The sequence below is a fragment of the Vombatus ursinus genome, unplaced genomic scaffold (genome assembly GCF_900497805.2).
Source record: "Vombatus ursinus unplaced genomic scaffold, bare-nosed wombat genome assembly UNPS02014793.1, whole genome shotgun sequence".
In the NCBI taxonomy this organism is placed as follows: Eukaryota; Metazoa; Chordata; class Mammalia; order Diprotodontia; family Vombatidae; genus Vombatus; species Vombatus ursinus.
Window position 1 is genome coordinate 3,350,773 of NW_020954571.1, and position 23,377 is coordinate 3,374,149.

The 23,377-nt window shown below is 40.3% G+C and overlaps 1 protein-coding gene across 2 annotated transcripts in view; it reads right to left on the reverse strand.

The window, feature by feature from the left end:
- Window positions 1-4,196: 4,196 nt before the first annotated feature.
- Window positions 4,197-23,377, reverse strand: part of COL5A1 (collagen type V alpha 1 chain) — a 303,659-nt gene continuing 284,478 nt past the window's right edge. The window contains exons 64-66 of one of the 2 annotated variants that reach the window (XM_027869258.1): window positions 20,580-20,648; window positions 14,161-14,394; window positions 4,197-7,201 (exon numbers count right to left, since the gene is read on the reverse strand). In XM_027869258.1, the coding sequence (XP_027725059.1) occupies window positions 7,055-7,201; window positions 14,161-14,394; window positions 20,580-20,648 (450 nt within the window). In that variant the 3' untranslated portion in view covers window positions 4,197-7,054. Of the gene's footprint in view, window positions 7,202-14,160; window positions 14,395-20,579; window positions 20,649-20,713; window positions 20,783-23,377 lie in introns of both variants that reach the window. The other variant, XM_027869257.1, reaches the window with a different exon arrangement.

Consider the following 23,377-nt stretch of genomic DNA (forward strand, 5'->3'; position numbering starts at 1 on the left):
GAAGACAATAACACCCTAAAAACAGAATTGGTAAGCAACAGAGCACATAAAGAAATCACTGAAGAGAATTCCTTAAAAAGCAGAATGGGCCAAATGGAAAAAGAGACATAAAAGCTCACTAAAGAAAATAATTCTTTGAAAATTAGAATTCAACAAGCAGAAGCTAATGACTTCAAGAGACTTTAAGAAACAATAAAATAAAATCAAAAGAATGGAAAAAAGAAGAAAGTGTGAAACATCTTATTGGAAAAACAACTGACCTAGAAATAGATTGAGGAGAAATAATTTAAGTATTTTTGAACGCCAAGATCAAAGAAAGAGTCTAGACATCATATTTCAAGAAATCATCAAGGAAAACTGCCCTGACATCCTAAATCCAGAGGGTAAAATAGAAATTGAAAGAATCCACCCATCACTTCCTGAATGATATCCCCAAATGAAAACTCCCAGAAACATTTTAGTCAAATTCTAGAGCTACTAGGTCAAAGAGAAAATACTTCAAGCAGCCAGAAAGAAATAATTCAAATATCATTGAGCCACAGCTAGGATAACACAAGATTTAACAGCTTCTACGCTAAAGGAGTGGAGGGGTTGGAATACGATATTCCAGAGGGCAAAAGGGTTAGAATTATAACCAAGAATCACCTACTCAGCAAAACTGAATATAATCATTCAGGCTGAAAAATAAATATTTAATAAATTGAGAACTTTCAAACATTCCTGGTGAAAAGACCAGAGCTGAATAGAAAATTTGACTTTCAAATACAAGACTCAAAGGAAGCATAAAAAGGTAAACAGGAAAGAGAAATCATAAGGTAATCAATAAGCTTAGTCTGTTTGCATTCCTACATGGGAAAATGATATTTATAACTCCTAAAAACCTTCTCATTATTAGGGCAGCTAGATAGAAAGCAGAGGTTAATGTAATGGGATGGTTATCTAAAATATAAAGTTAAGGGGTGAGAAAGAAGAATGTACTGGGAGAAAGTGAAAGGGAGAGGTAGAATGGGGTAAAACATCTGACATAAAAGAGGCCTAAAAGAGATTTTACAGCAGAGGGGAAGATGGGGGGAAGGGTGGAGGGGAACACTTGAACCTTACTCTCATTGGAATTGGCTCAAAGAAGGAAAAACATACACACTCGGGGCAGAGGTGGTGATGTAGAAATCCATACAAGCAAGCAGTATAGGAAGGGCATAAAAGAAAGGTGGGGCTGATAGAAAGGAAGGCAGACTAGGGGAGGCAAAAGTCTTAAGCAAAAAACTTTTGAGAATGAACAGGTGAAAGGAGATAGAGAGTAGGCTAAACAGGGAAGAAATAGGATGGAGGAAAATTCATAGTTGGTAATCATCACTGTGAAAAAAATTTTTTTTTACAGCAAATTTCTCTGATAATGACTTCCTTTCTCAAACATATAGAAAACTGAGTCAAATTTATAGAAATAAGAGCTGTTCCTCAATTGATAACTGGTCAAAGGATATGAACAGGCAGTTTTCAGACAAAGTAATCAAAATTATCTATAGCCATATGGGAAAAAAGTGCTCTAAATAATTATTGATAAGAAAAATGCAAATTAAAATAACTCTGAGCCACCACCACATACCTAACAGATTGGCTAATATGACAGAAAAGGAAAATGACAAATGTTGGAGGGGGTGTGGGAAAACTGAGACACTAATGCACTGCTGGTGAAGTTGAATACTGATTCAATCATTCTGTAGAGTAATTTGGAACTATGCTCAAAGGGTTATAAAACCATGTATACCCTTTGATCAAGTAATACCACTACTAGATCTGTATCCCAAAGATATAAAAAAGGAAAATGAGCTATATGTACAAAAATATTTATAGCAATTCTTTTAGTGGTGGCAAAGAATTAGAAATTCAGGGGATGTCCTGGTGAATGGCTGAACAAGTTGTATATGATTGTGATGAAATACATTTGTACTATAAGAACTGACAAGTGGAATGCTCTCAGAAAAACCTGGAAAGACTTATATGAACTGATACAAAATGAAATGAGCAGAACCAGAAGAACTTGTACGTAGTAACAGCGATATTGTATGATGATTTACTGTGAATAACTTCACTATTTTTAGCAATAGAACGATCCAAGACAATTCTAAAAGACTTATGATGAAAGGTGCTGCCATCTACAGGAAAGAACTGGTGGAGCAGATCGAAGATACTTTTTTTCTTTACTTTGTTTTTCTTGGGTTTTGTTTGTTTATATCTTCCTTCGTAGTATGACTTACATGGAAATGTGTTTTGCATGACTACACATGTATAACCTATGTCAAATTGGTTGCCTTTTCAATGGGAGGGGGAGAGAAGGAGGGGAAGAATTTGCAATTTAAAATTTGAAAAAAGAATGTTAAAACTATTTTTTACATGTAATAGGGAAAAATAAAATAAAAAAAATGATGAGGGGTGTGTTTCAGAAAAACATGGCAAGACTTATATGAACTGATGCAAAGTGAAGTGAGCAGAACCAGATCATTATGTATAGTAACAGCAATGTTGTAATGACGATTAACTGTGAAAGACAACTACTCTGATCAATACAGTGATTCAATACAATTCCAAAAGACTCATGGTGAAAAAATGCTATCCACCTCCAGAGAGAGAACTAATGAACTCTGAGTGCAAGTTGAAGTATAATTTTCTCACTTCATTTTTCTTGTTTTTTTAAAAAAATATATGGCTAATATGGAAACCTGTTTTGCATGATTTCACATGTATAATTGATATATTGTTTGCCTTTTCAGTTCATAGGGGGGTGGGAGGGAGGTAGAGAATTTGGAATTCAAAATTTAAAAAGAAAAGAGTGTCAAAAATAAATAATAAAAATTTTAAAATGCAGCCAAAACACTTACTCGCCACTTCCTTAGTGCTCTCTGCATGACCTCAGGCATATCACTTAACCTTCAGTGCCTCAGTTTCCTCATTTGTAAAATAAGGAAAGTGGACTAGATGGCCACCGAGGTCCCTTTCAATTCAATGGTTCTATGATTACCTACATATGGTGATTTTTCTATTGCTTTACTTCTTGCCTCAAAAGTCTTCTTTTATCCTTTCTCTCTAAACACATTCTAGCCATTCTTTCAGGACTTTTTTTGTACCACAATTCATGCTAGTCTCTCCCTCTCCTGACCTTCCATTGCACATAGTCTGCACCAAAAAAAAAAAAACCTTCAAAAAAACAGGCTCAATTATAGCTTACCCCATCTAATTCTCTAATTGTTTTGTGTATTTGCAACTAGACTCTAATTTCCTGGAGAGCAGAAACCATGTGTTCTTTCAACACCCCCAATCTTTCCACATCCAGCACTGAACACAGAATTGGGTACATAGCAGACATTCAAAAAACACTTGCTTAATTGACAGAAGCAAAGTCCCTTCTCACCAGATACTCTGCTCCTGGCCTAGATTCTTCCAAACTCAAAAAGAGAGTAAGTTAAGAGATCATTTGGCTTAACATCACTCACAACGTTAGAGTTGGAAGGGAACCTTAAAAATCACCTGGCCCCACTCCCCTTCTTTTACAGATGCAGAAACAGGCCTACAGTGATGAAATGATTTACCAAGATCACACAGCAAATCAGTGACTCAGTCAGGACTAGAATCCAGTTCTCTTGGCTTCCATTCTGAGTTTTTCCCACTATAATCCTATGACCTGACAAATCTTTTTAATTTTCAAAGTTTCTCCCATGACTATATCAGTGAAGTTTCCCAATAGCAATATGGTCTATGATCTTTTCAGCTGTGCCACTACCATTGCAGTGAAGAGTTCCATGACATGTTTCAGTATTTGAGGGAGGCAAGCTTTTAACTTGAACGAGATGCTGAGTAAGCTGGTGATTTGTCCCATTTCAACACCTCCCTATGGAGTAGAGTGCCTGGAACATAGTATGTGCTTAATAAATGCTTATTAAATGATTTATTATTTAAAAGAAACAAATTCATCATATGTAGCTAAGTCAATATCTACTTCCTTTAAAAGGGAGGCATCTTTTCTGAAATTTAAAAAAAAAAGTTGTCTCTATAGAGTTGGTCTTACTCTTCTCTCTTTAATAAAGTTCATTATTTTGGGGAACTCTAGACCTTCTCAGAGTCTGTTGGCACATCAATGAAAGCAGGGGAAGAGGGTGTAATCAGGCTCCAACATACTTAAGAAGACATCCACATCACTTTGGTTAAGGTGGAAACAGGAAACTTGATTTATTGAAAAAAAAACTATTACATTTTATTCCTTTGTTACACAGGTTTAAAATATTTAAAAATACCCCTTCCCTGGGCATTACAGTTAAATTTTATGACATGTTTACTGGGCTCTGAGGAAATGCACAATACGTCATTTGATAGTATATTTCAAAGGGCTTTATGTATTAGAATCTCTTCCATAGAGTTTTTTTTTCTTTTCTTCCTTTTAATCAACATCTATTCAAGTCATATATATTAGGGCAAAAAATAAAATTACACAAAAAGAATTTCTGCAAATATAAGAAGTAATTTTATTGCCATATACCGTAGCTAAAGTGGTCTTGGGAGAGGGGAGTAGGGGATATGGGACAAGTTTGGACTTCATTACAAATTACAATAGTTTGAAGGCATCAACAGGGGGAAAAATGTTTTTTTTAAATTACAAAGAAATTAAAAGGACAAAACTCCTTTGATGAAAAATCATCATCACAGAATCACATAACCTAGACGAAAATCACATGGTGTGAACGCAACCATTCTCTATGGCTTTTCTCTCTCGAGGAGATGAATGAATTTGTGAGCTTATGATTGTCTGCTACCTCTTGGAATATGACTGCTGACCAAAGCAGGAGCTAGACTTTTCTTTGGCATGAACAACGTCCATTTTTGCTTTATTGGAGAGGATTCGTGTGCCCCCCTCAAAGAATCTGCTGTAATTTCTTAAGCTAGTACCATTTCCCAAGTTGGTATGAATAGGTGCAAGGGGAGGCACCAAGGCAAAGCACCATAGCAGTCAGTATCCTAGCCTCCTGTGGCAAACTCAGCTCCAGCCCCCGCAGAACACCCAGGGGACCCTTGGACTCTCTTCCCTAAAACCAACTCAAGTTTTCCCTTTCCACAGATGGAAAGGGCATCATGTGCAGGCAACTTTTCACAGTAAATGATGCCCTTTCCTTCCTGACTCATGGAGCCCACCTTCACCTGCTCTTCCCAACTCAAACTCAGGCCACTGTCCCACAAGGAGAGACAAGCCACAGCCATACGTACACGAAGGGAGTGTTTCCACTGCAGAGATCTGAGGGGAGCAATCTGCAGAAGAATGCATCCGTGGCTTTTGCAGATGGAAATTCAAATTGCTTACGTGGAAAGAAGGCTGTGTGAAAGCAGGGCTTCTGGCAGCCACGCTAGGAATTACGAAGCTAATTGCACATTTCTCTGTCTAAGCTGTTTTTAAGGCAGCCCAGCTGAGACAGCTCACATGATAACTGGACAGTTCCATCTTCATTTCAGTACAATGAACAAACATAAATTAGCACCACAAACATTCAGGAACTGAGTACAATCTGGGATAATTACAACCAGAGAACATGTATGAATAGTCTTTTTTTTTTTTCCCAAACCAAGTAAGTACACATAATACTTTGTACATGGGCATGATAAGTTACCAATAAGACAATAAGAGACAGGCAGAGAGGGAGTGTGGGCATGAGGAGAGTGTTTTCCATATACTGAATGGGTGTGAAGGTGAATTGAATTTATATTAAGGTCCAGGGCATGAGGCACAGGCTATACAGGCAACTGCCAATGCACAGAAAGTAGGGAGAATGCATCATGACTGGGCACCCCCAGTGTTGTATTAAGGAGTTCTTAAGATAGCACCACAAAAGAAATGTTTAAAAAAAAGCACCAATTTTCACTTATTATTTATAGAAAACAAGATTTCCCTGCCATATACATTCTCCCATCAGGATCTGCAGGAAGAAAAAGAAAATTTATTTTTTTTAGGAAATAATTGCAAATTAATTTAAACTTGCCTACGAAGGGAAACATGCATGGAAGAGGCAGAATTGGAAATTGGGTTCCTCTTTTATTGCTTTTTTTTTCATTTAAAAAGCAGAGTTGATGAAAATGTCTCAGGGAACAGTGGCACCAACATGAATTTGTTTGTTTGTTTTGTTTTTTTCATGGGCAGCCCTCTCCGGCATGAATTCTTGCTTACTTGTATACTTTTCCCTTCTGGGGCAATTTCTCAGCTGAGGGCTCCCATTGCTAATTAGTAATGGAGAGCAAGAATGGCATTCAGACGAGTTTTCCCTGTTTCTAGAGTTTCCCACTGGAATTGTGGTTTCATCTGCATGCATATTGAGAAGCCAGGAATACTTAACATTTATAATAATCTACAATACAAATATTTACTTACAAACTTACAAAAATATAAGCACCTTTAGTACATGGGAAAGGTATGCACAAAAAGACATTTAGCTATCATCTTTGGGGGGATTTTTTTTTTTTTTAATAAATGGAGGCACTAACAATTGTGGAAATGACCTTTACAAAATTTGCTTCAGAACATTTTTGAATGTCAAGTGAATCACACATTTTCAAGTTTCTTTTGTTATTTCTAAAAACAAAACATAGTCCATAAATACTGATCGGTCGCAAGCTGTGATAAGAAAAGTCTTTGCCCCATTTTTTTTTTTTTGCTATGATATGTTGGAGTGGATGAATTGTAAAGTCCACAGAGAAATTGGAGAAACAAGCATTTGGTGGGATGTACAGTACTTGGATTTTGATTGGCTGCCTGCCATGGATGGTTTGTCTAGATCATGTGATTCTGTTCCTGTTAGGGGGAGGGGTTCTCTCTTTGCTTCATTCTCTCTCTTGGTTTTAGATTCAACACAGTGAGTGCAATGGCACAGTTGAATTCAGGTGGATTGGGAGGGGTTGGATTGGACTTAAAAAAGAGACCATTTGCTGTCCAGTATCAGAACATGCGTGTAACACGCAAAAAAAAAAAATGGTGAAATGAGGTTACGAGGTTGCTCATTTGGAGACTAGTTTTGGGTGGCTCTTAACCCATGAAGCAAGCTGGTCCCACTTCAAATCCAAATTTCTGTGAGGCTTCACCGAAGTCATTAAACATAATGTCCACGATAGGCACTTGTTCCACTTTGGGGGAGTTGACTTCGAGAACCGTCTTCTGGTAGCCTTTCTTTGTCTAAAATTAATGGAGAGGGGAAATGGGGAGAGAGACAGAAAGACTGATTAAAAAGAAAATCAGTCCTTGGGAGGTTAGTGCAATCATCAAATATAACCGCTTCCAGTGAAATGTATGTGGGGTAACATGCTAACTAGATCACCTTAACGTAGTAGTCTAATACAAATGGTTTGCTGTTGTTTAGTGATGTCTGACTCTTTGTGATCCCATTTGGTGTCTTGTTGGCAAAGATACTGGAGTGGTTTACCACTTCCCTTCCTCAGGATTAAATGACTTGCCCAGGATCACACAACTAGTAAGTGTCTGGATTTGAACTCATGAAGATGAGTCTTCCTGACTCCAGGCCCAACACTCTATCCACTGCACCACCTAGATGCCCTAAATGGTTTGCTAGGGCCACAGAAGACAAATCCTATTAAGGATCCATGTCACTGTCCAGTTGTGATAGCAACTGGATAGAATCAAGTGTGGCTACCTGGCTTCCCTGTGGTCTAGCAGGCTAGAAGCCACTCACATGTGGGAACTCTAGAATGTATGACCATGGAGCTGGAGGGGACCTTAGAGAGCATAAGACCAGCAGCTTTACAGTACAGACATGGAAACAAGATTCAGATAGAGGTAAAGTGACTTGTCCCAGGGTCACACAGAATTAGTTGTAGGGCCAAGACCTAGGTCTTCTGAATTTTAGTCAATATAATAGTATTTCTGTTTAATGGTAATAATAACCTACTTAATAATAGCTAACATTTATATGGTGCTTTGAAGCTTTTGAAGTTTTTTTTTTACAAATATAACCTCATCTAAGCTTCACAATAACCCTGTGAGGCAAGCATTATTGTTATTATTATCCCCATTTTACAGATTAGGAAACTGAGACTCTGACAGGTGACTCTGTGACTACATAGCAAGAATCAGAAGCAGGATCTGAACCCAGGTTTTCTTGTTTTCACATGTAGCACACTATCTGCTCTGTCGCATTGCTTCTTCAAGTCAATAGAAATGCCAGTGAACTTGGCCTAATTGTAGGCAGACAGAGCACGAGTATTTTCCAAACCTCGAAACTTCAGGGAAGCTTGGGGAAAGTATAGCAGACCTGATAGGTATATCTGGAGAGTCATTTGAAAGGGATGCTGTCTGCACTGGGTAGAGAGTATACTAGATGACCTCTTAAGGTTCCGTCTAATTTCGAAAGCCGTAGTTTTAATATAGGCTTTGCTACATAAAAATACAGACCTGGAGCAGCCCCCCCCCACTGCCACCTCCTTTGGGCCTAAGACAGGGCACGAGGAATTCGCAGTGACTCCAGTGCAGTCCCTTTGCCTTCCTAAGGAAGGGGCAGAAGTTGCCAAACAGATATTTGCCATTTCATCAGAATTTATGGGCTGCGTGCCTATGATTACCAAAGTGGTTTGAGAGGACATATTTAAAGTTTGATAGAATTCTCAAGGGCTCTGACTGTTTTACTGGGCTGGCTGGTCACCCTGTTATTTCAGAAACATAAATAACTATTATGGTAGCAACAATGTTCCCCCTGGGGCATGCAAAACTGCACAAACAAGTGAATTTATGCGATACAGCCTTTCAGCCCATCACACCCTGTGATTTGTTTCTCTCCAAAGGACTGGGCACATCCCAGCAACTGTGCCCATCAGGGCAATAAGATCAGTGGTTAACACATCCAAATAATGGCCCAGGAATTAGAACCTCAATTCCTTTGGTATTTGCTATTACAATACAAATCAGCCCAAGTCTCTTAGGCCACAGTGGGTGTTCTGGCCTGACGTGCCTTCTGCATTTCTTTGGAAACTCTCCTTGTCTAAGGAGCTAGAGGTGGCCAGAAGGGAGAGGCAGAATTCAGTAATGTGATAGCTGGTTGATCAGTCAGGGGTCATTTGGCCATTTGCAGTGGGCTAAGGGGCATGGTGGGGGGAGGGGCTGGCAGTATCAGAAAATGAAGCTAATGAGGGTAGGAAGCTGGATTGTATATTACCTAAGTAGAGGACTGAGACCTTAAAAATGTCTTTCTCTTAGGTCTGGTCACTGCTGGTTATCAGTGAATATTACATGTTGGGACTTTTCACAAATGAAGGAGAGAAAACCGATGCCCAGGCTTACTGGATCTGAAGAGAGAGGCCAACAGGGGAAAGGAATGGATTCATGACAGAGACAGAATGGGGGGAGTCAGGATCTGTATTCAAGTCCCACCCCTGTCTCTTACTACCTCATATCATTTAACCCCCTGGGGTCTCAGTGTTCTAAAATATAATACATGGAGTTTCTGAATTCCATTCCAGCTCTGACTCTGTGAACCTGGGATCCTTCAAATTCCACACCAAGCACAGGAGGAGTCCTTATTGAATTTTATACAGGACCAATGATAAACCACCCTACTTTATCCAGTGGGAAGAAAATAAATGGAACTTATTCCCCTAAGAGGAAGGATGGGTTGGGATTATAAACAGATTTGGGATAAATTCCTGGAAGAGAAGTTCATGGTGAGTCATTATGCAAAGTAAGGGTGTTTGGGGACTTCTTTAGTCTATAATTAAACATCAAGAAGGGTGGCCATGCCCTTCCCCAAATGGGGTCCTTTGAGGCCCTTCTCAGAAACAGGGTCCTCTTGGTCTTGTGAGCCTATGGAAGAGTTATAACCAGCAATTTTGAAAACCAAGGCAATTCAATTGATGGTAGGAGAGTTAAGTGTGGGGAGGACCACAGTGTAGTTCCCATGGTGGGGGAGAAAGCAGCAGCATTTATTTCGGGGTCAGTGAACCCTTATCTAATCTAACGACCTTTTCTCACTCTTCGTCCTTGATCTTCCTGACACCACTGACCACCTTCTCTCCCAAACACTCTTTTCTCTCTGGGTTTTTTTTTCTCCTGGTTCTCCTCCCCTCCACCTGGCCGCTTCTTTACAGTCTCTCTCACTGGATCTCCCACTAACTGGGCATTCCCCAAGGTTTCTAATCTGCACTCTCCTCTTTTCTCTCTACAGTCTTTCTTGGTGATCTCTTAGGCCCCTAAAGGTTCAATTATCATCTCTCCGCTTATGATTACCAAATCTATATGTCCATCCCTACTTTCCCTCCTGAGCTGCATTCCTGAATCACCAAAGACCTACATTTCAAATTAGATGCCCCATAGACATCTCAAATTCAGCACGTCCAGAACAGAACTCTTTATCTCTCCTGACTCAAACAATTACTAGTTGTGTGATCTTGGTCAAGTCGTTAACCTTTTGCAGCCTCTGTTTCCCAATCTATAAAATGGACATAATAGTAGCACCTACCTCCTAGGATTGTTGTGAGGATCAAATGAGATAATGCATAATAAATAATAAAGGGCTTTGAAAATCAAAGTTCTATATAAGTGTGAGGTATTATTGTTATTATTCCTCAGCTCTTCATTTTCACTCACCTAACATATCTAATAAATTGTCAAATTTTACTTTTAATGTTTCTCTCTCCATAATACCTCTAGTTTATTTCCCCTTCTCTCCACTCACAGAGCTACCATCTTAGCTTGACCCCTCAATTCCTCTTGCCTGGACTACTGCAGGAGTCTCTTAACTAGCCTTCCTCCCTCAAGGCTCTTTCTATTCTCTGCATAGTTGCCAATGCAATTTTCTTAAAGCACGTCCCCTCTCCTCTGACTCCACAAATTCCAATAAGCTCCACAATACTTCTCAGATCAAATATTAGCTCATTTTAGCATTTAAAGCTCTTCACAACCTGGCCTCTTTTTGTCTTTCCAGACATCTTATTTGTTACTCTGCTTTTCTCACTCTGTGGTCCAGCCACACTGGCTTACTTGCTGTTTCTCACCAATAATGTTTCACCATTCACCTCTGAATGTTTGCAATGGCTGACCGCCATGTCCTGAATGTTCCCCCTCCATCTCATAGAATCTCTGTTTCCTTCAAGATTCAGCTTAAGCATCACTTTCTTCAGGAGGCCTTTCCTGTTCCCAAATCCCACCCCTGTTTCTTGCTACCTCAAATCATTTAATCCACTTGGGTCTCAGTTTCCTAAAATGTAATACATGGAGTTTCTGAATTCCTTTCCAGCTCTGACTCTATGAGCCTATGATCCTTCAAATTCCACACCGAGCACAAGAGGAGCCCTTATTGAATTTTATACAGGACCAATGATAAACCACCCTACTTCATCCAGTGGGAAGAAAATAAATGGAACTTATTCCCTTGAGAGGAAGGATGGGTTGGAATTATTAATAGATTTGGGGTAAATTCCTGGATAAGAAGCTTCTTCTTCCTCCCTCTTGAAGGTTGTCTTCAGTCTACTTTTTATATACATGTATCTCAGATATACGTATACACATTGTCTTCCCCGTTAAACCATAAGATCCTTGAGGGCTGGGAATATTTTTGATTTTTCTTTTCTTTTCTTTCTTTTTCTTTTTTCTTTCTTTTTTTTTTTGGTATCACCAACATTTAGCACAGTGTCAAGCTTACAGCAAGTGCTTAATGAGTGCTTGTTGATTGATCTGTTCTTTTTAAACTAGTCTTGCTAACTAGTGGCTGGGCTCAGTTGTTTCTACCTTGCAGGAGTGCAAGTACTGTAAGTGCCCTATAAATTTTGACACCCTTGTACAGCTCTAGGCAGCCTATCCCTAGTTATAGGTCTAGCATTGGCATGAACCTGGTTAGGGTGGCAGGTGAATGTGTACAAAGTTGTAAGTTCACCAAGTGTCTGTGGAGTGAGTTGGAAGGCTATCCAATGTTTTTACTGCTAGGCTATCTTCTTCATCACATTGTATTTGGTAGAGAGAAAAAAAGTTAGCTAGATGAGCGTTAGATAAAGTGCTAGACCTGGAGTCAGGAAGACCCGAATTCAAATCCTGCCTCAGACACTTACTTAGTTGTGTGACTCTTGACAAATCACTTAATCTCTTTCAAACTCAGTTGACTTATCTGTAAAATAGGGATGACAATAGCATGCATATCATAGAGTTATTGTGAGATTCAAAAGAGATAACATGTAAAGAGCTTTGCAAACCTTAGAGCACTGTATGAACATTTATTTATATAATGCTCTAAGGTTTGTGAAGTGTTGTACGTATGTAATCTCATTTAATCCTGGTAGGTGCTATTATTATTCCAATTTTACAGATAAGGAAACTGAGGCTTAAGTGATAGGTTAAGTCACTTGCCCCGGGTCATATAGCTAGTAAGTATGTGAGTCAGGATTTGAACTTGGGTCTCCCTGAGTCCAAGTCCAGCATTCTTACTCATTGAGCCACCTAGCTGCCTAAGTTCTAGTTATTAAGCTATTAATAAATAACTATTAGTTATTATAATTTTAATTGATATTATTAATAATACCTAATAAAAGTACCCAGTCTCACCTTTGCTCTCCTAGGGAAGGTTGGGAGCCCTAAGCCCTGGCTCTGGCCCTTTGCTCTAACAAAGTGACCTTGTTTACTTCCTCAATTCCTTGCTTTGAATGTTAGAGTAGATCTCCTTCAAGCCAATTATTTTATCATATTTTTAAGTATAATTATTTTTCTTCCTTGTAGACTGGCTCTGTCCGTTTGTCCATACTCCAGGCTAGACTCAGGAGCCTCTGGTTTTCAATGCAGGGATAAAAGGTATTGAGTCTTCCTAGGCTCAGAGGTCTTGAAAATCAATGATCTTATACATCTTTCAGAATTTGGGGAAGGGGGAAGAATGCTCTTATCTCTTTACAACAATGGCAAGAGAATTATGGATGCCAATTGAATCCTCCCCTTTTGCCCAGACTGCATTCACTGTCTCCTCAAACTGAATGAAGGGCACAGTTTTATCAGGGGTCAATCTGGAGCTCACAGCTTTTGGATACTTCCTATCAGGAGTTGGAGTAGCCTTCGTATCCTATGATAGGTAGATATCCTCCAAACCTCTCTCTCTCTAACCCTGACATATCTACATTTAGTTATTCCTTTTGGCTAACATAGTCTCTAGAATGCCTCCATAACATAAATATTACCTTGCAGAGACGATGAATCAAACCCTAGCACCTATCCACATATTAGCTACTAAGACAAACTTATTGGGTTATAGCAGGACCCAGAGAGATAGAGTTTATGTACATTATGATTCAGAGATGAATGAAGGAAAGGTGCATCTTTTATCCTTCAGTCAAAACTTTGCAACTTTGTACATAAACCTAGATTTCAGTTCTGATCTCCTCTCTCTCTTGGGAATACATGTGCCACCCTATAGGTATGAAGATATGTTCCCTAAGCCACTGTGAGTAGGACTTTGAGATGTTTCCCCAGCAGCTGGGTTGGAGTGAGCCCCTAAACTCTGTTCCCTTTGTGACCAAGGGTGTGCATGCATATATGCATGATAAGTATATATGTATATATAGATATACATACATATACATATACTATATATACACATATGTACATATTGTATATATGCACATATGCATATATGAGGAGCAGTATTATAGAGTGGATAGAGAGCTGGCTTTGAAACCAAGAAGACCTAGGCCCAAATAAATCCTGCCTCTGCCACATACTGGCTGTGCAAATTTGGGCAGGTTACTGGAACTCTCAGTGCCCTAGGCCAGTGGTGTCAGACTCAAACAGAAATTGGGCCATGAAATCATGTATAGGGATCCCTTTGGCCTGTATATTGATTTGGAAAGCCCCATGTTGACATTATGTTTTATCGTATTTTTATTTGTTTTATTAAATATTTGCCAATTTGATTTTAATCTGGTTCAGGCTGTGTTTGACACCTCTGTTCTAGGCAATTGTTAAGATTATAATTTGCAGAGGAGATACTGACCTGCATTAGTAGGGGGAGATTCCTTACCCAGAAGTTCCCAAAAGAAATCACAGTCCAGTCCATAGCTAATCCCATAAAGCTAAATGTTCATTAAGTTCTCCAAATCCTTGACCTTGGCCCCAGGTGTATGGTATGTTGACCATGGTGCCAGTGAGATACTTACTGCACAGCCATCCATGAGAGCTCGGATGTAAGGGTTGTTGTCATAGGACATCTCTTCATCATTGGAGCCCAAGAAGCGAATGGCTTTGTCATAGCTGCCCGTGGTGGCATCTTGCCATGCGACTGACTGGTAGCAGTTGTAAGTGATGTTCTGACGTGCTGAAGCACTGAGGAGCCTGAGGAACGTCATCTGTACCACTCCGACTGGATTCCCCTCTGAGTCCACGTAGGAGAGCTAAAGGGTATTGGAGACAAGGAGGGACAGGAGAAACTAGACAGTGATGTAACAATAACAAATGATCCATAAAATCCTGGCATTTCTATATAGTGCTTTATGCTTTTGAAATTGCAGTCCCATTTTTTATGTCATTTGAAATACAGTGTAAAGCCAGAATTGAACATCTTTGAGCCACGTTAACATACCTTTAAGACTTTTTAAAAAATGGAAACAAAACCAGTTGCCTTCGGAAGGCACGGATTCAAAAGAAACTATCTGATTACTATTATCATGGGCTGCATCATGCTCCATTTTTGCCCCTCAGTGACATCTGATTCACTTCCTTCTAGTTACCAAGGGCAAGGACCCTGTCTTTATCTAAACTTTGTATCCCATTCAGTGCTGAACACAGTGTTTTGTGCAGAGTAGGGGCTTTATAAATTTTACTGATGATTGTCCAATGAATGAATGAATTCTCAGTGGCCAAGTCTGAATATTCAAAGCTCAAGGACCAGCTTAAATCTCACTTATGATACAAAGCCTTCCTTGACCACCCTGCATCATCTCTCCTCTGTATGAATTTCTAAGTATTTGTGGTCTGTAATTTGGCTATCTTGCCCTGTTTTAGATCATTTCATGTATATGATTCTTATTTTTTCAATGAGATGGTAAGATTTCAAAGACACAAACTGTCTTACGTTTCCTTTATCTTTTCTAGGAGTCATACTTATACTTCTTCTGTACCTTTCATAGTCCCTAGCACAGGAATTATGTAATAATAATAATAATAATAATAATAAACAGCAACAACAATAATAATTTACACTTTTCTTTAAGTCAAAGGTGCCCTAATTGTCTTTAGATCATACAAGGAGCAGGCAGTTCTGAAAACCTGGCTTAAAGCAACCAGGATGAGGACCTTGGAAAACGAATCTGTCATATTTACACAAGCCCTGCAGCTTCAGTGGGGAGTCATCCACCCTTGAGGATGGGGTGAGGAATATCTGGTTCCAGGGATAGGTTTTAGAGAAAGAGTCTCCTATCCCACACAAAGGTATCAGCAAATTATGTCTCACACTAGCTGGGATGGATATCAGATAACTGAAAGGTTTGGTGACATACCCCAAAGTGGGTATGCTGCCTCATTAGGATGCCATCTAACATTTAGAAGGCCGCATTTCCATGTTGGAAGATAGGAGAGAGCAAGGGATATAGAACACTGGTAGTGTAGGGTTTTGTTTACTGAATCATCAATACTGCCAAATCTCCAACATTCACACCAAAGGGAAGGGAGCAACAGGAAGAATATCCCTGAATAATGGTCAATATCAAAGGTATGCCTATTAGGCTGTGGATTATACTGCGGATTTTCCTGTGTTTTGGTGATAGGTTATTCCTAATTGGGTCTTACTTAGGATCATAGCAAAGTGAATTTACATTCCTTAAGCCCAGTCTAACAGCAGGATTGGGAAGGTTCCCAAAAGGGTGAAGTTAGCCTGAGGCTTCATATTTTTAAACAACTTTTGAGATCATAAAATTGATAAGTAAAATTGCTAATCAACAGCCCTTAACTTAATAATGCAAGAATTGTTTTATCTGCGCCACTGGAAAATGAAGAAAAGAAACCAAAACTCAGTTTAAAACATGAGAAGATGCTCTGTCTCAATGTGTCCCTGTCAACAGAGCTGGATTGAATATGTTGGAGACCCATCTGAAGGGTGACAGGTGGGCCTTGGCCCCTTTGGTGCATTCTGGGGAAACTGCTCAGGCAGTCATAGTGCAGACACCTGGAGATCTCAGCATCCTTTTAAATATATGTGGGTCCTCCTGTACAATCTTTATAACCCCATCTGTATCAAGGAAAAATATCTCCAATAGGCAGACTCTGGCCTGTCATTCCATTCTTCACAGATGGATGCATATTTTCCCCATCTACAGTTACAGCTGGGTTGCTTGGCATTGAAAAGGGGCTGGTTTACTAAATCTCCTAGGAGAAAATAATCCCAGAGCCTGGAGAGACAATAAAAAACCCTCTCTAAGCTTTCCCCAAAGAGTCACGGAACAACAGTCAGGGGAGACACCATCCTCCTTGGCTCCATTAGCAATAGATGGGTGAAGCAACTTTCTAATGTGAGGTAGTTGTCATTTAAACAGCTTATCAATCAAAGACTATTCATTGATGTCTCCTATGGTTGGGGCACCATTCTAGACATTGGAGGAGAAGGGAGTACAAGGAAATATGAAATACTTCAGGAATTTGTAATCTAGATAGGTATTAAACATAAACATACAAGAAGAGATCTCATGAAATAAGGCAGTGCATAAACGTCAAATGACACTTGGTCAGCATGTCAAGGACTTGTGATTTCATAGGTAAAGGAATTCCCTCCACCCATGCTGTTGATAACCTGTCAATATAACTTTGTATGTAAGTCATCATTGTCTGAGAGACAGAGATGTTCACAGAATCACAGAAATAGAGCTTGACGGGAACTCAGAGGCCATCTGGTCCAATCCTCTCATTTTACAGATGAGGAAACAGAGGCCCACAAAGGTGAAGTGACTTGCCCAAAGTCACATAGGTAGTAAGTGTTAGGGGCAGAATTTGAAGTCAGTGTTCTTTGACTTCAGAGCCAGTGGTCTTTCCACTCTACCACAATGTACACAGGAAGGAGAGATGAGTTCTGCCTGGAGTAGTCAGGGAAGTTTTCATGAGAAGATGGAAGCTGAGCTGGGTTGGGAAGGGGTCAGTATTTCTTTTTAAGAACTGGTCAAGTCAGATATCTAATTCACGGTAACACTTGTTTTCTATTCGGGTTGAAATCCTAAAATGGAGTGAAAGGTAGCCAAGTTTAGGCTGTGATTCTGTTGGCTGAATCAGGAGCTGCTTAATTCCTATGTTGTGGCCACGATGAGACCCTTGAATCCTAATGAGTCAGGAACACAGGTAGAGGCATAGTCCCAGAGTGGAAAACTCCTCCAGAGCAAAGGTCAGTGGGGTTTTGCTCTGATAAAAGGTCCTTAAATTCCTTGGCATTAAAACCAAAGGCCAGCCTCACAGAGAATCTAGTTAAGGGGATGTACAATTGATTGGAAAATTCTCTTTTAAAAAATATTTTAGGTTATACAGGGTCACACTGTGAAACCAATGCAGATTCACAGAATGTGAGAGCGGGAAGGGACCTCAGAGGGCAGGTAGTCTAACCTATACCTGACCTAGAATTCTCTCTATAACGTACCTGATAATTGGCCATCCAGATTCTGTTTGAAGACCACCACTGAGAGGGAAACCATGATATTCCACTCTATTACTGGAGATCCCTAATTGTCAGGAAGTTATTCCTTATATTAACTTTAAATTTGGTATTTTGTAACTTCCATCCAGTGCTCCTCATTTTATCCTTCCACAGCCAAGCAGATTAAATCTAATCCATCCACATTATGACCTTTGATGACAATTATCATTTCCCTCCCAGTCTTCTCATCTTCAGACTAACATCATCAGTTCCTTCAATTGTTCCCCATATGATGAGACCTTGCGGCCCTTCACCATCTTGGTGGTCCTCCTCCAGATCCTCTTCAAATTATTAATGCTCACCTCAAAATGTGGTTACCGCATCTGAATATATCAGTGTAAATGTCATGTGACCAGGGCAAAGTACCACAAGGGTCTAGACAAACCAAATTCCAGGAATATATAAGTAAAAGAATGGTATACAAACCAGAGATCAGGATCCGGCTGGGTGGTCCTTCTGAGAGGGAAATATGACTGACTATGAGAAAGAATGCATGCCAGAGGGAAGAGATCAGAGGAAAATCACTAGGGCACAGAAGGATCTGACACAGGAAGCTGCTCCTTTAGGGACAGCCTGTTAATAGGATAAAATTTTCACAAGACACCACCTTCCTTTCCAGGTTGCATCTCTGTGTAGGAGGGCTACCACAGCTCACTGAAATGAGGTCCTTTCCCCAGGTGGGGGAACAGAAGTTCCCAGGCAATTTTAGTTCCGCCTATTATGTCTGTGACAGCAGAGATAAACTATAATATCCCACAAGAAGGGGCCCTCATTGAATATTCATTCAGGCATCTGCAGATGCTGAAGAGAGAGTGAGGAATTTTGATTGGAAGCAACAATAAGAGAAGCAGGTATTTTCCTTTGAACTTGTGAGCTTGGTCAAATTGTCTGCTATCAAAACAAAAAGTCCAAGAAAGCTTTCTGGGGTATTCTGAGTAATGATTAGGAAATGAATAGCCCACCATCCTTGCCTTTAATGGACTCCTGTAAGGAGAGGACATTGGTGAACAGTAAAGACTGTTCTATGATGTGTGGGAACTTTTTGAGGGAATTTTCCCCATATGGCTCTGCTGGTTCACTCCCCCTCAGAGCTATAATGCAGGCTGTAAGCATCCCCAAAAGTGGAATAAAGTACTCCTGGCTGCAATGACCCACTTTGAGGATAGCAGAAAGGGGACTTGTCAACCTTGGATCTGTAGGGATTGAACATTCCACAGAGCTCTACCCTCACTCATCCATCCACCTCATTGTCCCCTCATCCCCATCTCACCTGGGACAAATGCCACCTCCTCTCAAGCTACTACTCTTTATCGAGTGATATTTCATTTCCAGATCCTTCTGTGTTTTGGTGGCTGTTTTCAGAGGAGGGTGCAAAGGAAAGAAAGATCAGAAAGAAAGCAAAAGAGAATGAAGACAGGACAAGTTTGCGGTGTAAAGGCACAAAAATAAAATAACAAAAAGCCTCTTATATTGTGGCAAAGGAGAAAACAAGTCCTGAAGGTGATGGGCAACTGGCTGACATGGTTGGGTCTTTGTTTATTTGTTTTGTTTTGGGCAGGGGGAGCAAGTGATAGAATATGAGATATTAATAATTAGCCAATGAAGTGCTTGGAAGTTAAGAAATGAGAGACAGTCCATCAAGAGCTGATTAAAATGCTAGCTCACAGCCAAGCTCTTGGAAATACTCTCTTCCACTGTTCCCATGGAATTCTGCAGAACTACGACATGAGGGGCAGTGGTGTGCACACTCAGGAGGAGAGGGATGGGTGCCAGGGACACAGATACCTATAGTGTCTTTTGGGGGTGGAATTTGCTGATCTTCATAGCTTGGATTCCTGGGCAAGAAAGCAGCTCCTTAGAGTAATTCTGAGGGTGGAGTGGCAAGGTCTGAGGAAGGGACCAGAAGGTGAAAGGTTTAGGCTGTAGACACCATTTCTCAACCTTTCTCTATTCTAGAAACTTTATCTATTTCTTCATTGACAATGGGAGCCAAGGAGGTGGAAAGAACCTGTGTGAGTGTCAGTGGCTAGGATTCCATGGCATTCTGCCATGCAAATGAAAGGGATGTGACCATCTGAGCCTCAAAGGCAGACCTGGACCCAGGTGTATAAGACAGAGAGAGACAGTCTGTGCCAGGTCTACACTGTCTAGAGGATGGTCTATATTGGTCCAAATCAGATTTTTAAATTTTTTTTTCTCCCAACTGAGTAAAAATTCATTTGCTGGAGCCCATATTTCTGAAACCATATCTAAGGCCATAACATAGTCAGTACCCCCAAATAATTTAATCTCTTTATATAGAACAGAGAGATGAGTCCAGTCCTATCCAATACTGTTGAAAGCTTCAGCTTCAATGAGAGCTCAAGGAAGAACAATAAAGGCACTTGGGAGTAGAAATAGGCTGGGAAGATGAGAAGGGAGTTTTGTCAGGAAGGGTTCCCACATTGCAAGAGGTCTAGAATAAATTTCATTCTGTCCATAGGCTGGTATTGGGCAGAATGAAATCCTCCCACAAAATATTTGCATTTGATGCGCAGGCTGCTAGAGAGCCCCTGTACTTTGGCAGACGCTGAGTCTCGTTACTGAATGGTGCCCACTCCCAGCTGCCACTCTGGACTCCCTGAGCTCTGACGAAACTAAATTTAAAACCTGCCTCCCACTCCTAGTCCAGAATTAACTTTAGAATGGTGTGGCTTGGGTGGGGATGGGGTGTGGGGAGACTGAAGAAAGGGAGAGAGGAGTGTGGCATCTTTTCTCAGAATTTCACCCAAATGTGAAGAAGTTTGGCCAAACCTATAACGGCAAGTGCCCACCATGATTATTAGTCCAACATGCAGAGTGCCGTGAGTTTGGCCATGTCCAAAGCAGGCATGGGCCAAGAGGACCCTGCCGAGGTTAGCCACTTACCATAGAACCTCGCTTGTACTGACTATACCAGGTAGAAGGCTGCTCTTTGGGCCAACGGGCCATTTTACTCTGTAAAATACGAGACGGGGTGGGGTTTAAAGTCAAAACTGCAAAGAGGTGAAGAGCTTCCTTACCAGTTTACCACGCTTGAATTCACTGAACCAGGAGCCTGGGTTTTCCTTGGGCCAGGAAGTAATTCTGGCCTAAACGCATAGCAGGGGAGATGGAAAGGGAGAGAAACAGAGAATACAACAGTTAATTCTCCTGCCTCATTGAAACATTGTCCAACTTTCTTTAAATCAATATCCTCAAAGTTTCCACCAAATATTGTCCTTCAAGATTGTATTAGGTTTGGCTCTTATACCTCTTTTGTACCCTCAGTACTCCCTGCCCCTCTGTTTAGAGTGCTGGAGAGTAGAATAAAGAATTCCTCCCAAAGCCTCCATTTTAAGAGAGCTCACAGACCAGTCAACTCTTCATTTCTCACCTGCTGCATTCTTTGGACTGGACTCCACCATAACCCACTTCTCTACCCCACCCCACAACCTTTTCAGCTTTTTTTTTGTGTGTTGTCTTCTTGAATTAGATTGTAAGCTTTTTGAGGGCAGGGACTGTCTTTCTTCTTTTTTTTTCTTATTTGTATTCTAGCAGTTAGCAAAGCGCCTAGCACATAGTATACACTTAATAAATGTTTATTGACTATTTCCTCACAGAGTCAGCCTTATATATTATCCTTTACTGCAAGAATTATTTTTGAGGTAGCAAAAAGGCTCTGCCCACCACCCTCACACCCCACAACTGGCCTGTCTTAATTCTAGATAGAACTTAGATGAAGTTCTATCATGAGACAATCATTCTTTTGGCTTAAGATAAATGAAAATACCACTGAGAAGGCTATACATTAGCACATTACCAATCATTAATGCATTAATTAGAGGCAGTGCAACATGACCACTTACTCAGAGTAGTCTCAAGCTGGGAAGACTAGATAGAACCTAGAAGGGGTAAATTCCCAGGGCGGAACATGGAGAGAACCAGAGCACCAGGAAGGGTAGGTCTGCAATGGTTGCCTTGGACAATGAGAAGGCAAAGTGAGTACGATGCCCAGAACTAGTACGGTGTTGAAAAACCAACTTGGCCAACGTTTGTGGAGGGTCTATTCTTGATTTAGGGGTTCTTGTACAAAATCTACTAAAGTCTTAATGTTTCTCCTATCAGCATTCACTGCTGGTATTAATGTACCCATTTCTCAAGCTCTCTTTGTAATAGTTTCTTCATTGCCTGTATTTAACAACACTTCTGCCTGGGAAATGTTCAAAAACATCTATCTGCTTGGGTTATTAAAATCCTGGCTGCACTGCAAATAAGCTCTTTTCCATTCTAACGCTTCTCCATACCTCATACAACAACCTTGTGGATGTGTGAAGTTTTTCAACAGTACTCCATGGACTGACCTGTCACACTATTACTATTCTCCTGGTTTTCTTCACTTCACTACATCAGATTTATACAAGTTTTCCAAGGTTTCTCTGAAACCTTTCATCATTTCTGATGGTGAAATAATATTCCCTTAAATTCATGTAGCCTGAATTGTTCAGCTATTCCCTCATCCATGGGCACCACCATAAGCTTCCAATTCTTTGCTACTATGAAAAGAACTGCTATAAATATTTTGAACATATGGGTCGTATTTTATCTTTCTTTGATCCTGTTGGGCACATAGGCCTATAGCTATCACTAAGACAAAAGTTAGGCAGAATTTAGTAACTTTTAGAGCACAGTTTCAAATTGCTTTCCAGAATGGATGGATCAATTCACAACTCCATCATATTATCATGCCTTTTCTCCTTACATCTTCTCCAACATTTGTCATTTTCTATTTTTGTCATCTTTGCCAATTTGATGTATATGAGGTGGAACCTCAGAGCTGCTTTAATTCACATTTCTATAATTGTTGGTGAGTTAAACTTTTTCTTCATATCTTTGTAACTTGGATTTTCCTTTGAGAACTCTCTGTTCATATCCTCTGACTATGTATTTATTAGGGAATTTTATTGCTGCTACAGGAGGCAGAGTCATCTGCCAAAGTGATCCCTGGACGAAGAAAGTTTAGGAATCTCTTCCCTCCTGGGAAGCAGGACATAGTTTATCAGTGTGATCTGAGGGGTCTGTTTCATTCTTTGTCTTTGTATTCCCAGAGTTGAGCACTGCAGCAGACACATAGTGGGTAGTTAATACCTTCTTGTTGATTGATTGGTACTGAAGCCAGAGGCGGAAAGTCCACAATGCTAACAGAATGAAGCAGCTGGATTGGTGTCTGCTAAGAGCAGTGGGAGGAGGGGAAGAGAAAGGCATCCTCTTCTCAGACATGCATCCAGTCATGGTTCATGAGGGAATCCACGCTCAGAAACAAGCACCCTCCCTGCCCTTCATGAAGTGTCAATAATTCAAATCCTCTCTCCCCGACCCAGCAGGGCCTCTGAATCCAAACATCCCAGGACAACCAGGAAAACAGCAAAGGAAAAGTTCCTTAAGAGGAGGGATGGGGGTCTCACTGAAATGGGTTGTTTTTCTGCCTCCCTCAAGGTCTCTGACCTTTCTCATCTCTGTTTATAAAACCATCCAAAATCAAAAGTTATACTCGGATAATCCACCTTTAAGATTTTTTGCCTTCTTTCAAAGAAGAATTTTTAGGGCAATGGTTTCCTATCCTGGAAAAGCCTATAATCTCATACTCAATCATTTTCCTTACATTTTACATTAGTGACGTAAATGGATATTTCCTGTACTCCCTCTAG